This window comes from Thalassophryne amazonica, chromosome 22 (assembly GCF_902500255.1).
Source record: "Thalassophryne amazonica chromosome 22, fThaAma1.1, whole genome shotgun sequence".
NCBI lineage: Eukaryota > Metazoa > Chordata > Actinopteri > Batrachoidiformes > Batrachoididae > Thalassophryne > Thalassophryne amazonica.
The window spans coordinates 15187662-15200796 of NC_047124.1; the positions used below are offsets into that span (position 1 = coordinate 15187662).

At 38.8% G+C, this 13135-nt stretch overlaps 1 protein-coding gene across 2 annotated transcripts; it reads right to left on the minus strand.

Annotated features, from left to right (window-relative positions):
- Positions 1 to 4267: 4267 nt before the first annotated feature.
- LOC117504304 (HMG box-containing protein 1-like) lies at positions 4268 to 13109 on the minus strand. Of its 2 annotated transcripts, none has more exons than XM_034163743.1 (12): positions 13058 to 13109; positions 10025 to 10132; positions 9683 to 9899; positions 9483 to 9609; positions 9274 to 9385; positions 9080 to 9189; positions 8855 to 9011; positions 8632 to 8776; positions 8379 to 8497; positions 4945 to 5128; positions 4489 to 4630; positions 4268 to 4408 (listed from the first exon to the last, which is right to left on the minus strand). In XM_034163743.1, the coding sequence occupies exons 2-12, from the start codon at positions 10125 to 10127 to the stop codon at positions 4400 to 4402; spliced, it is 1425 nt and encodes a 474-aa protein (XP_034019634.1). In that variant the 5' UTR covers positions 10128 to 10132; positions 13058 to 13109; the 3' UTR covers positions 4268 to 4399. The 2 variants fall into 2 exon arrangements, with proteins under 2 accessions (XP_034019634.1, XP_034019633.1); XM_034163742.1 differs by having other exon boundaries at positions 12945 to 13063.
- Between the last annotated feature and the right edge of the window lie 26 nt (positions 13110 to 13135).

Sequence of the window (13135 nt, forward strand, 5' to 3'; positions counted from 1 at the left end):
ACCCACATGTAAAACTACCCAGCAGGTAGAGAAAATGTTACATGGGCTTCTGAATAGTTATGTTCACTTAAAATATTCTCATTTTGATGAAATTAACCATTTGCCTATATATTGCTATGGGGCTTAATGCTCGTTTGGTGGTTTCCATCTCTGGTCTCCTTGCATAGTAAGTTTTTGATGCAAAGGTTTCATACGGAAAATTGCTACAAAAAAAAAAAAAAAACCACGATGGAATCAGTTAATCACTGAAATTAGCTGGTGGAGTGAGTGGTTGCAAAGAAAACCTGCACCTTCTTGGCCCTTTTCTGGAATCAGTTTGAGACCTCTGGTCCAGAGGCACAAATTTGAGGAAGGTACATAACCATTTCTGCTGCTTTGAAGGTCCCAGTGAGCACAGTAGCCTCCATCATCCATAAATGGAAGAACTTCAGGTCCACCAGGACTCTTCCTAGAACTTGCTGCCCGTCTAAACAGAGCGATCAGGGGAGAAGGGCCTTAGGGAGGTGACTAAGAACCCAATGGTCACTCTGTCATTCCTTTGTGGAGAGAGAAGCTTCCAGAAGGACAACCATCTTTGCAGCAATCTACCAATCAGACCTGTATGGTAGAGTGGCCAGACGGAAGCCATTGCTAAGTACAAGGCACATGGCAGCCCATCTGGACTTTGCCAAAAGGCACCTACCTGAAAGACTATCAGACCATGACAAACAAAATTCTCTGGTCTGATGATACAAAGATTGACCTCCGGTATGAATGCCAGGTGTCATGTTTGGAGGAAACTGGGCACCATCCCTACAGTGAAGCGTGGTGGCAACATCATGCTGTGGGGAGACTAGTCAGGTTTGAGGGAAAGAAGAATGCAGCAATGTACAGAGACATCCTGGTTGAAAACCTGCTCCAGAGTGCTCTTGACCTCAGACTGGAGTGATGGGTCATGTTTCAGCAGTATAATGACCCTAAGCACATCAAAGGAGTGGCTTGAGGACAACTCTGTGAATGTCCTTGAGTGGCCCAGCCAGAGCCCAGACCTGAACATCTCTGGAGGGATCTGAAAATGGCTGTGCACTGACACTCCTCATCCAACCCGAGGGAGCTTGGGAGGTGCTGCTAAGAGGAATGGGCAAAACTGTCCAAAGATAGGTGCACCAAGCTTGTGACATCATATTCAAGAAGACTTCAGGCTATAATTGCTGCCAAAGGTGCAATAACAACAAGTATTGAGCAAAGGCTGTGAATACTCATGTACATGCGATTTCTTAGTTATTTTTAATAAATTTCCCCCCCCAAAACACAAACAAAAAACAAAACATTTTTTCATGTTGTCATTACGGGATGTTGTGAGTAGAATTTTGAGGAAAAAAAATAATTTACTCAATTTTGGAATAAGGCTATAACATAAAATGTGGAAAAAATGAAGCACTGTGAATACTTTCCGGATGTACCATCTATATTTGCACCTGCAGCTTTAAATGGAAAGGAGCTGCTATTAGCCACGCCTCCTCTTCCAGATATGGACTCCTACTGCAAAACTTAAGAACAAGCTGTTGAATTTGAAGCATTTTTGCTCATCACTGCAAATGGAACATGAAAAGCAATGTTAAATACTTTATGTCTGGTACTTTGCTCTGCTTCATCAACGTGAATCAACTCTTTTGCACTTATTTCACAATAAAAGTGGTGAATGGATTGTTTTCAGTGAAATCTGCTTCACGTTAACATGCAAAATGTGATGACATCAAAATCAGGACGGTTCATTCATGGATTCAGTCTTTACACGATCTCAACAAAATGTAGTTTATGTCAATTTGCTACATGAAAGCAAAGTCAAAATATATATGGTAGTTTTTGCAATATATCGAAAGAAAAATACAGAAACTTTGGAAAATAGCTCAGGTCTCTTGCATACCATGAAAACAATGAAATAAAATCTTGTTAATCTGTTGCTCCTTTCCCTCTGGAGGCGATCCCACAGTACGACAGCATTAAAATGCTATTGCAAATTCAAGTATGGCAAATGTTACATATGACACGCTTTACACATTGGCAAACAAGCCCCTTATCTCTCTGCTCACTGTTGGCAGTTGTCTTATTTGCGAGAAATCGCTTGAGAATGTATCATTTGTTTACAAAAGAAAGACCAATTGAACGGGGCAGCCATTCTGGGAGTTACCAAAAAATAATAACTAAAAGACAAAATAAAGCTACCAACCTATTTTGAATTGATTAGTGGTATAACATCAAAAGAAAAATGGATACTGATGTTTATATCAACCCTGCATTGGTCTTAAGGTTAGCGCTGGTCAGTTTGCTGCTAATGAGTCCTTTAAAAATATTCTAACATTGTATATACACAGTATAATCAAACAATACAATAAAATCAAAATTCAGGCAATATAAATAACACAGTCGCAACATAATGTCAGCTCTGTGTCCCTCTGGTAAGCTAACAAAAGTAAAGATGTTCGATGTTAGCCAAATCAGCTAGCATGCAGCTTTTTTCTTTTTATTGAAAATTTTAACCAAAAAGATCAACTGACTTGTCAGTTTAAGTTTATAGTACATCTCTAGAAATGTAACCATATCACCAGCAATGTATGTTGTCAGTAATCACCAGTGTTGCCAAAGTAACTTTGAAAAGTTACTTCATTAGTTACTTTACAGTTATATTTTACAGTTATTTTATACAGTTACTTCATTAGCAGCTGCAGACAAATTGTAGGCAGCTGTTAAATGTAAAGTAACTCATAATCTAACTTGGTTATTTTTAAGCGTTAGTACTCACAAAAGTATCTATTAGTTACTTTGCTGATTGCTCAATCTTAAGAGTAACCACGTTAGATACCTTATTAGTTACATTACTTATTTTTTGTAAGTTTTTGGCAACTTCTAATAAAGGAATTGCATAAAGCTGCTAATGAAGTAACCGCATAAGTAACTGTATAAAGCAACTAAAAAAAGTAACTTTTCAAAGTTACTTTGACAACACTGGTAATCATATGTATTAATAACTATATTACGCAGTTTTAAGGTTCATTAAAAACAGTTTTGAGTTCTGCACCCCTCTGGTAAGCTAGCTAATGTCTACATGTTTGCCATTAGCCAAATCAGCTAGCATGCAGCTTTTTTCTTTTCATTGAAAACTTTAACAAAAAAAGCTTAACATTGACTTGTCGCTTTTTGTTTATAGTACAGGTAATTCTATAGAAATGTAACTGTATCACCAGCACTGTATGCTGCTGCTGTCGGTAATCATATGTATTAATAACTATATTACGCAGTTTTAAGGTTCATTAAAAAAAAAAAAAAAAACAGTTTTGAGTTCTGCACCCCTCTGGTAAGCTAGCTAAAGTCTACGTGATGCTTGCTGTTAGCCAAATCAGCTAGCATGCAGCTTTTTTCTTTTCAATGAAAACTTTAACAAAAACGTTTAACACTGACTTGCCGGTTTTTGTTTATAGTACAAGTAATTCTATAGAAATGTAACTATCACCAGCACTGTATGCTGCTGCTGTCGGTAATCATATGTATTAATAACTATATTACGCAGTTTTAAGGTTCATTAAAAAACAAAAAACAACAAAAAAAAACAAAAAACAGTTTGAGTTCTGCACCCCTCTGGTAAGCTAGCTAAAGTCTACGTGATGCTTGCCGTTAGCCAAATCAGCTAGCATGCAGCTTTTTTCTTTTCAATGAAAACTTTAACAAAAACGTTTAACATTGACTTGTCGGTTTTTGTTTATAGTACAAGTAATTCTATAGAAATGTAACTGTATCACCGACGCTGTATGCTGCTGCTGCTGTCGGTAATATGTATTAATGGCAAAAATAGTAAATGGACTGCATTTATAGCGCTTTGCTTTTCCATCTGCATCAGAAGCTCAAATCGCTTTACAATTATGCCTCACATTCACACACACACACACACACACCAATGTTTGGGTGTTGCCATGCAAGGCACTCACTACACACCGGGAGCAACTAGGGGATTAATAACTACATTATGTAGTTTTAAGGTTTGTAAAAAACACTGGAGTTCATTTAGAGAACGGTTGCCCCATCACTCATGTATTTCCTGTTCAGCAATTTGTGCAAAATGGATTTCTCTCAAATGACAATTATCAAAGACGATCAGGATAATCTGCTAACAATGTTTTGTTTATTAAAAAAAAAAGTGAAAGTGGCTTTTAAAATAGAAAAATCCATGCATGCCGCTCACATTTCAGATTTCTGGCAGTGTCTGAAAAGGTGAGTAAAATTTCACTTTTGAAGATCAATTAATGGCCGTCACCAACACGATGTGATACTGAAGAACTGTAACTTAATCACACCACCTTCTTCTTTTTCCCCCTTTGTGAATGAGTTAGTTTTTATTTACACGTGTGTCTTCTTGTCTGGAGCCTTAATTTCCCTGTGGGACAAGAATGAAAGGACAAATAAGTAATCAGTACACAACACTGAATTAATGTGTTTGCGTGCGCATGGCCTTACACAGTTGGATCGCTTGCGTTTCCAGCAGTCAGGGTTGACTCTTTTCTGTTCGTCCGCAAGAGCTTTGGCCTGTAGGGTGAACACCCGCCGCTCCTCGTTTCGCATCTTTTTCCACCGTTCACCGAGGATGACGCTGATCGCTCTGAGCACACAAAGAGTTGGCAATTTGTCCACAATGTTGCACAAGCAGAAGGTGCATTTGTCATTAACGGTACATGGAAGAGTGAAACGAAAAGTGGAGACAGGTGTGCAACAACAGGAAAACAAAACAAGGCACTAAATGGGGAGGGAGCAGGACAGAAGTGAACTAGAATTCCACTCAAGTACATACATACACCCAAGACCATGACACACAACTATCTACAGTAAATCTGATTGGTCCAGTGGGGTCACAGAGAACACACATCTAGTGTAATTATCTGTGCTGTGTGGCAGGACGTGGACAGAAACACTCACCTGTTGTCTTTGCCCGGGTACATCTGTGTGTACTCCACTCGGTACTTCTTGGCAAACAGCATGAAGGCATTCATTGGCCGCTTGCACTTAGTAGGTGCGCCGTTCCCGCTTCCAGGTGTGCACAGATGCTGCCCTTTGATTGGCTTTTGATAAGGAGAGTGGGTGTGGCCGGGAAAGCAAGCATCTGTATGTTTTAAACACATTAAAAAGTCATTAATGGTTTCTCCCACTGAAACAAAAATGGATATTTAGACATCCATCCATTGATCTCTGACACGCCCACACAGTCTGTTAAAGTAGACCTGCATTGAAATAAATGCAGTCAGATCTTTGGACCAAAAAATGACTTACATTTACACATAAGATCCTTCTGAATGTAGTAAAGTAAATATGGAAGCCCAGATCTGTCATTCAACGGAGAAATCTTCATTTAAAAATGACAAATTTACAGCTAACATTTAGCCCTCCGCAAAACTGTCCCTCTCATCACGGAGAAGACCCTCTCTCCCAGCATGCATTGCGCACCAACTGTAATTTGTGGATTTACGTCAGTTTGCATCTGCACCTTTTTCTTGTCTTATACGGAAGGATCTACTTTTTTTAAAACTTCATATTGTCTTGCGGCACGTTTGGTGAGTACACATTTCTTTTATTTGTGCTTGAAAATTATTTTGGGGGACTTTTTCATACGCCCGTTTGATTGAGTGGTGTCGCATTGAAAATCTACTGTTTTTCCCCTCCGGTACCGGCGTGGGATACGGAGGTGGGATCCCAGTCATTAAAAATATATAAACCTCTCTCAGCGTCCATGGAGCTCTGCGGCTCCAATTGCCGAGACATGCGGTGCTGTGGATTTTGCCGCAAGAAGTCTGTCCTTGCAGCAACACGTGTACCGGCCGCTTCGCATTAAAACAGCGAGCGTAATCTCAGGACTTGTGCCAAGTGTGCTGCAGCTCCATTCAGTAGACAGAGAGGTGATGCCGGTGTTGTGCGCTGAATCTGGCACAACACCGGCTGCAAAGCAGACACAGGCGGTGTGGCGGTTAACGAGCTCGTTAACGAGCCCGCAGACTTAATAAGCGCAGCGGAGGCAGAGAGCGGGAGAGGAAGAACGGCGCCCGCTGTCGATGTCGTTGCTGATCTGAGCACACAGATCTGTATCTCACATTCATTGCTGCTTACTTTTGGATGTTGAAACCAGGACGTGTATAAGTAACATTACTAACAAATAAAATCAATTTCAATGCGGGATCGGACTGAAGGCGGGAGCGCGTCGTCTTGTCCCTGACGTCATGGAAATGATACGGCTGTACAAACTGTTTTCACAGAGGGCTAAATGTTAGCTGCAAATTTGTCATTTTTAAATGAAGATTTCTCCGCTGAATTACAAATTTGGGCTTACAGATTTACTTTACTGCATTCACAAGGGTCTTATAAATACATATCAGCTATTTCTTTCTGAAATCTGACCACATTTATTTCAATGCAGGTCTACTTTAAACATTTCTGCTGGAAAATGTAATTTTTTTGGAATCACTATAATTTTACAGGATTCACACACAGTAACTTTTGCAGAATAAACTGACTCTGCTGGGATAACATTTGGTCCCAGTCCAAATAGAGTTAAATATACTTTATCATAGTACTAAATTAACTCTATCACAGTGTAAAATCAACTCTTATTGGAGTAGAAACACTTGATTTGACAAAATGGTAGAGCTGATTTCACTCGAGTGTACTTCACTCTATTCAGACCGGGACCAAATGTTATTCCGGCAGAGTATAGAATGGTCCCTCGCTATAACGCGGTTCACCTTTCGCGGCCTCGCAGTTTCGTGGATTTTTTTGCATGCTTTTTGTTTTTTTTGTTTTTTTACAGCGCATTGTGTTCTGCGTCCTCGTCAAGCAGGCCGGTCGCGGCACCAGTCAGCATCACCGCGAAGGGAGGGCACGCGCATTGTGTTCTGCATGGGTCTGTTTATGAGAATCTTCTCACCCAGAAGAAACAAGCGCGCCAACAACTACCCATAACTGTGTTCTTCACTCAGAAAAAGACACCTGCACCGAGGTGTCACTCAGTGGAAAAAGACGCGACATCGAAGCGGCGCCAGGAAGAAGAGGCGCGGTCAGAGGAACTGTGAAATACTGGTCAGTCACTATTAATAATTTCTTCTGTGTCCAACCTCGTAGGTTGATCGTTAAAATTTAATTCGTTAGATCTAAAAGCCATAATTATTTATAGGAAAACGTTCTATTTTTATTTCTCAAACAAATGTTTGGGCCTGAAAACAGGTTTTGATCTTTGGTTTCATTCTATAATACTGGACTTATTTTTCTACTAAGGTTTGAAGTTTGAGAGTGTTTACACAGGAGAGAAAAGTGAGAAAATGTTAATGCCTGTTTGAGAAAAGTGTATAAAGTGTGTAGTGAGGGGTTTTACAGCCTTAAAACATCTATAATAATTGTAAAAAATAAGGCTGACTACTTTGCAGATTTTGCCTACTGCGGGTTATATTTAGAACGTAACTCCCATGATAAAGGAGGGACCACTGTATTTTACTCAGTAAAAGTTACTGTGCACTATCCTCGGGAATGAGAGGAACAGTAGTAGCCAATAAACCAGTATTTGTCTGGTATTTATATTGCACAGTTTTTCATTTTTTTACTTTTACTTTTGATCCTCTGTGTGCTTCTTACCCTGTATGCTGCTATACAGTTCTACTGAAATTCAATTTCTCTGAGGGATCAATAAAGTTCTAGCTAATCTAATCGATGTACGCTAGTATTAGCTTCATGGAGCTGATGGAACATGGTAGAACTTTAAATGTGACTAAAAAGGTTTAAAAAAAACTGTGTTAAATGCAAACAGAAAAACAGTGATTGACACAATTAATAACCCACAGGCCACTAGAGATCCCGCTGAGAGGAACTCCGGGTAAAATCTGGACATTTCTAACACAGGTTTTGCTGGATATCTGCTGGACAGATACAACAACACAGACTGGTCGGCTGTGACAGTCGTTAATAATAACAAGTTACGGTTACAGTGTTTTTACTTAATTTGTCAAAATAATTCAGTGGGAAGACTAACGTTTTAGCAGATTTATTGTATGTTTTCCGAGTTGTAATTGTATATTCAAAGTTCCCAGTTTCATTCAAATGTGGCATTATCTTCAAACCTTCCTTCATGTTGTCTGTAAGATCTTTGAGAGCAACCTCATTATATTTGCTGCCAAAATAAATACTTTATCAGCAATAAAATTTTGTTGAAATGAAGGTACATCATAATAATTACATTTCAATACAAAGTAAATTTTGTCAATTGTATGAAAAATCAAATCAGACTATATTTAAATGTATATCTACTATGAGAATCCTTTGAGGTGCTGTTTATTTTTAAATGCTATAATTTTAAGACACTTTTAGTGTGGTACCTTGCGATGCATGTCCATCTGGGGAAACAGCGCTCCTGCTGGACTGGAAGGTGCAGCGGCGTCTTGCCATACTGCTCAAAACGTAAACCGCCGAGAAGTCGAGAGGAGTGAAATCAGAACTGAGGAAGTCCACAAATAAATAAATGACAGAAGGTACTGTGCTTTGGTAAATAATACAGCAATAAAAAATGTTTTTATTATTAATAATCTTTTGTGTATTTGTTTTGATGCTGTAATTTTAAACTGGTTTTACCTTCGGAATGTGTCAAACGCTTGGCAGTCATCTGTGTGTTTGGCATCTCGGTGTCCCGGAGGGAGGGACACGTCTCCCACTGCCATTTCATAGCAGGGTATCCCATAATGCATCACGGTCAAGCTCGGATAGAACGACGCCCACCCTGACAGCGTGCGCAGGAAATAGTGAGATGCTGTTTGACGTGAGTTGAAAGCAGCTTCAGTGCGTTCTCCGCCCCTACCTTTGTTTTTGACATAGAACGGGTGGTCAAGTTGGCACTGGGCAGTCAGTGGGGCATGTCCAAATGCCCCGGGGTCAAAGGTTAGCTGCAGTACGGCTTGGCCAGACAGCACGACCTCTGAATGCCACATCAGCTGCAGACCCTCGGAGCCGTAACCCTGCAAACAGCAGATGCTCATCACGCACCCCCACAACCTGGGCTGCACTTCACAGCCTTGTAACGCACCTTCAGAGAGAGGGGCAGCTCCTCGTCGCCGGCATCTTCCTCACCGGAGTCTAGATCCTCGACGTCCCGCCACTCCACCTTAGTGTCATCGTGGAAATGCAGCTGAGTGCCTGATGACAAAGAATAGCTGCTCTGAGATGAAAAGGAACGATTTCCACGTGCACAAGTTTGTGTTTGTGTCAATGTCAGACTACCTTTGAGAAAACAGTGCCACACGGTGGCCGGCCAGGAGAAACTCCAGCTCATGTTTTCATCGTCGGACAAGGAGGATCTGGTTGACACGGCGGAGCTGCACTCACTGCTCGTCTGTGGGGTCACAAAGTATCCTGAACTTTGCTCTGGAGTTCTTTTCCTAACTGGAATCTGGAATCACACTTATGTTCAGGTTAGAAGGAAAACCTACCCTGTTGCGCCTCCAGTTCCTGACATGGCCTGTGAGGGGCGGCAAAGAGCTGCCGGATAAAGCAGGAGGGGGTCGAGCGTAGGAATGTAGGTCACTGCTGGTGACGGAGATGCACACGGGAGAGGAGCTGAGAACGACACGGACCCCCCATGAGTTCCTGGCAGCCGTGTCACAGTACCACCGTGTGTCTAACCGCCTACCTGCTGGGAGGAGAACCCTGCAGCAGTGGGCTCTGCGGACCGGTGGCTATTTGAGCCAGCTGAGTCAGCCAGCATGTGTCAGGAGGCTCGGGACTGTGTGAGCGCACGTACGTGTGCCCGTGTCGCTCCTGGTGTGACACGCCCACCTCCACCTGGTAAACACCAGCTGCAGCTGACTCCTCCTCCTCCTGCACCTGCTGCAGCTCTGGGAGATCATCTGAAAGACAGAGACAGACGTCATCTGAACAGAACGGCCTTAAATTACTCATCACAGCAAATATAAACTTGATCAATGCTTCTGCAACCACACTTGCTGGTAAATCTTAGTTGCGCCTTTTGTACCGTATTCCATGTAGCTGTCGCTGGTGGGGATGCCGGGTGAGTTGGGGAGGCATTCATCACAGCGGAGTAAGTCGTACGATTTGTCTCCATCTGCATCCATCATCACTCCTGAAAGTGAGAGCGGACAGTGAAGAAGCAACACGCTTCAACAGCGCGACTCGTTTGGATTTCAAAAGCTAAATTACCGTAATATTTGTAAAAATCTACTCAGACAACCAGAGCTTTCAAGCCAGATTTGAGTCTGTGGGATTGAGAAAAAAAAAAAACAAGCAATAACCTCCAAAAGCAAATGCCATCAGGGAGGGTCTTGGGTCGGGGAGGTGTTGATGTCATTTAAATAATAATAATAATAATAATAATAATACCTTATTTCATCCTCAAAAATGGGTTCATAAAACATTAAAATAGTAATAATACCTTATTTCTGACACACAAATGAGTCCATAAAACATTAAAATATTACTACTACTACTACTAATAATAATAATAATAATACCTTATTTCAAACACATGAATGGGTCCATAAAACATTAAAATACTACTACTACTAATACTATGAATAATAATAATAATAATAATAATACCTTATTTCATCCTCAAAAATGGGTTCATAAAACATTAAAATAGTAATAATACCTTATTTCTGACACACAAATGAGTCCATAAAACATTAAAATATTACTACTACTACTACTAATAATAATAATAATAATACCTTATTTCAAACACATGAATGGGTCCATAAAACATTAAAATACTACTACTACTAATACTATGAATAATAATAATAATAATAATAATAATACCTTATTTCAGACTCAAAAAAATAGGTCCATAAAACATTAAAATAGTAATAATACCTTATTTCAGACACACATTAGTCCATAAAACATTAAAATACTACTACTACTACTAATAATAATAATAACAATAATACCTTATTTCAAACACACAAATGGCTCCATAAAACATTAAAATACTACCACTACTACTATTACTACTACTAATAATACCTTATTTCAGACACACATGAGTCCATAAAACATTAAAATGCTACTACTACTACTACTAATAATAATAATAATACCTTATTTCAAACACACAAATGGGTCCATAAAACGTTAAAATACTACCACTACTACTACTACTACTACTAATAATAATACCTTATTTCAGACACACGAGTCCATAAAACATTAAAATACTACCACTACTACTACTACTAATAATAATAATAATACCTTATTTCAGACACACGAGTCCATAAAACATTAAAATACTACTACTACTACTACTAATAATAATAATAATAATAATAATACCTTATTTCAAACACACAAATGGGTCCATAAAACATTAAAATACTACCACTACTACTACTACTACTACTAATAATAATAATACCTTATTTCAGACACACGAGTCCATAAAACATTAAAATACTACTACTACTACTACTACTAATAATAATAATAATACCTTATTTCAGACACACGAGTCCATCAAACATTAAAATACTACTACTACTACTAATAATAATAATAATACCTTATTTCAAACACACAAATGGGTCCATAAAACATTAAAATACTACCACTACTACTACTAATAATAATAATAATACCTTATTTCAAACACACAAATGGGTCCATAAAACATTAAAATACTACCACTACTACTACTACTACTAATAATAATAATACCTTATTTCAGACACACAAATGGGTCCCATAAATAATAATAATAATAATAATAATAATGTTTTTACTGTTATTTTTGTCTCTGTAGCACTTTGAGATTTGGAATCAAATGTAAAGTGCAATATAAATAAAATTTATAATGATGATAATAAATAATAATAATAATAATAATAATAACAATAATACTTAATTTCAGACTCACAAATGGGCACATAAAAACATTTTAAAATAATTAAGTAATTAAAACAGATAAGCATTGGTTTCGAAGATTAAAGAGTTTATTACGTGTATAACCTGCTAAAAACTGATCCTGGTTCAGCAAAATTACAGACTTTTATGGCTTTGGGGAAATGTGCACTCTTTGTGTGATACTAGTTTGACTGGCACCTTGATTTCTGACAAATTTAAGTATTTTAAGGAAAAGAATATTTCTATTAATGAATATTTGTGGTTTTAGTGATTTACATATGTCACCTCAGACTGCAGAACAGTGAATTAGCATTTTAACTACAGTTTTGTCGAGTAAATATTTGGTTGAGTTAGCTGTTAAAAAAGGTGGAAACCACAGGATTAGCTGAAAAGGTTAAAGTGTGTTTTCTGCCTTTCCCATCCAATGTAAATAGCGTGCTTTTTACAAAAACGTGATGGAATTCGAATATATAGTAATAACAAATTAAGTGAAAAATCTGACAAATCATCAGTATTATGTAATCCACGGGCTGTGTGGAGATCGGCTGTTTTGTGTTTGTGTGTGAAAATGTTTCGTAAGCACGTGACTCCTCTTGTTTATAAACTTTCATCTCCTTCGCGCATGCGCAGTAGCGGCTCATTCATTCAGCACTGACGACGTTTGATGAAAAGAAAGATAATAAATCAGTGAAAAACTACGACGTGACTCGTCTGAAAATAACCGATCGTTGTGAAATTATCATCTGGCGTCATACGCTGCTGTTGTCGTTTTTTTTAAAAAAAAATAATTCAACTTAAGACGAAGCGGATCTGCGACGAACTCCATTAATGTGTTGCTTACGTCGACGAAAAAAGAAAACAGGATTATCGTCTATGCTTAGAGGAACAAAAACACCCACATCAAAGTCATTTTGAGTGTGAAAATATAACTGAATGCACCACAAACCAACCATATTGCGCAAACATCAACCATAACGGAGCGATCAGCGAAAAGTCTTTTTAAGGGTCAAACTAAACGCTGTCAGTCTCACCGTGTTTATCGATTGCTACATTCGGAACAAAATCTTCAAAACTGTGTCGTAAGCGATCAAATTAAACGCTTTTAAAAACGTTAAATTGTTTAAATGAACTTTTCTCAACTCACCAAAACAGTCGCCTTGTACGGAAAAGAAGGTGGGTAGAAACGCGAATTATCGAGGGATGCTATTGGTTAATGCTGACG

Excerpts from the sequence above, each read along its gene's own strand:
- LOC117504304 (XM_034163743.1), bottom strand. The coding sequence starts at position 10,127 with ATGATGGATGCAGATGGAGACAAATCGTACGACTTACTCCGCTGTGAT. Across the intron at positions 8,498-8,631 it reads GCGTTTGACACATTCCGAAG|TTCTGATTTCACTCCTCTCG; the intron begins GTAAAACCAGTT and ends GGACTTCCTCAG. Across the intron at positions 4,631-4,944 it reads TACCCGGGCAAAGACAACAG|AGCGATCAGCGTCATCCTCG; the intron begins GTGAGTGTTTCT and ends TTGTGTGCTCAG.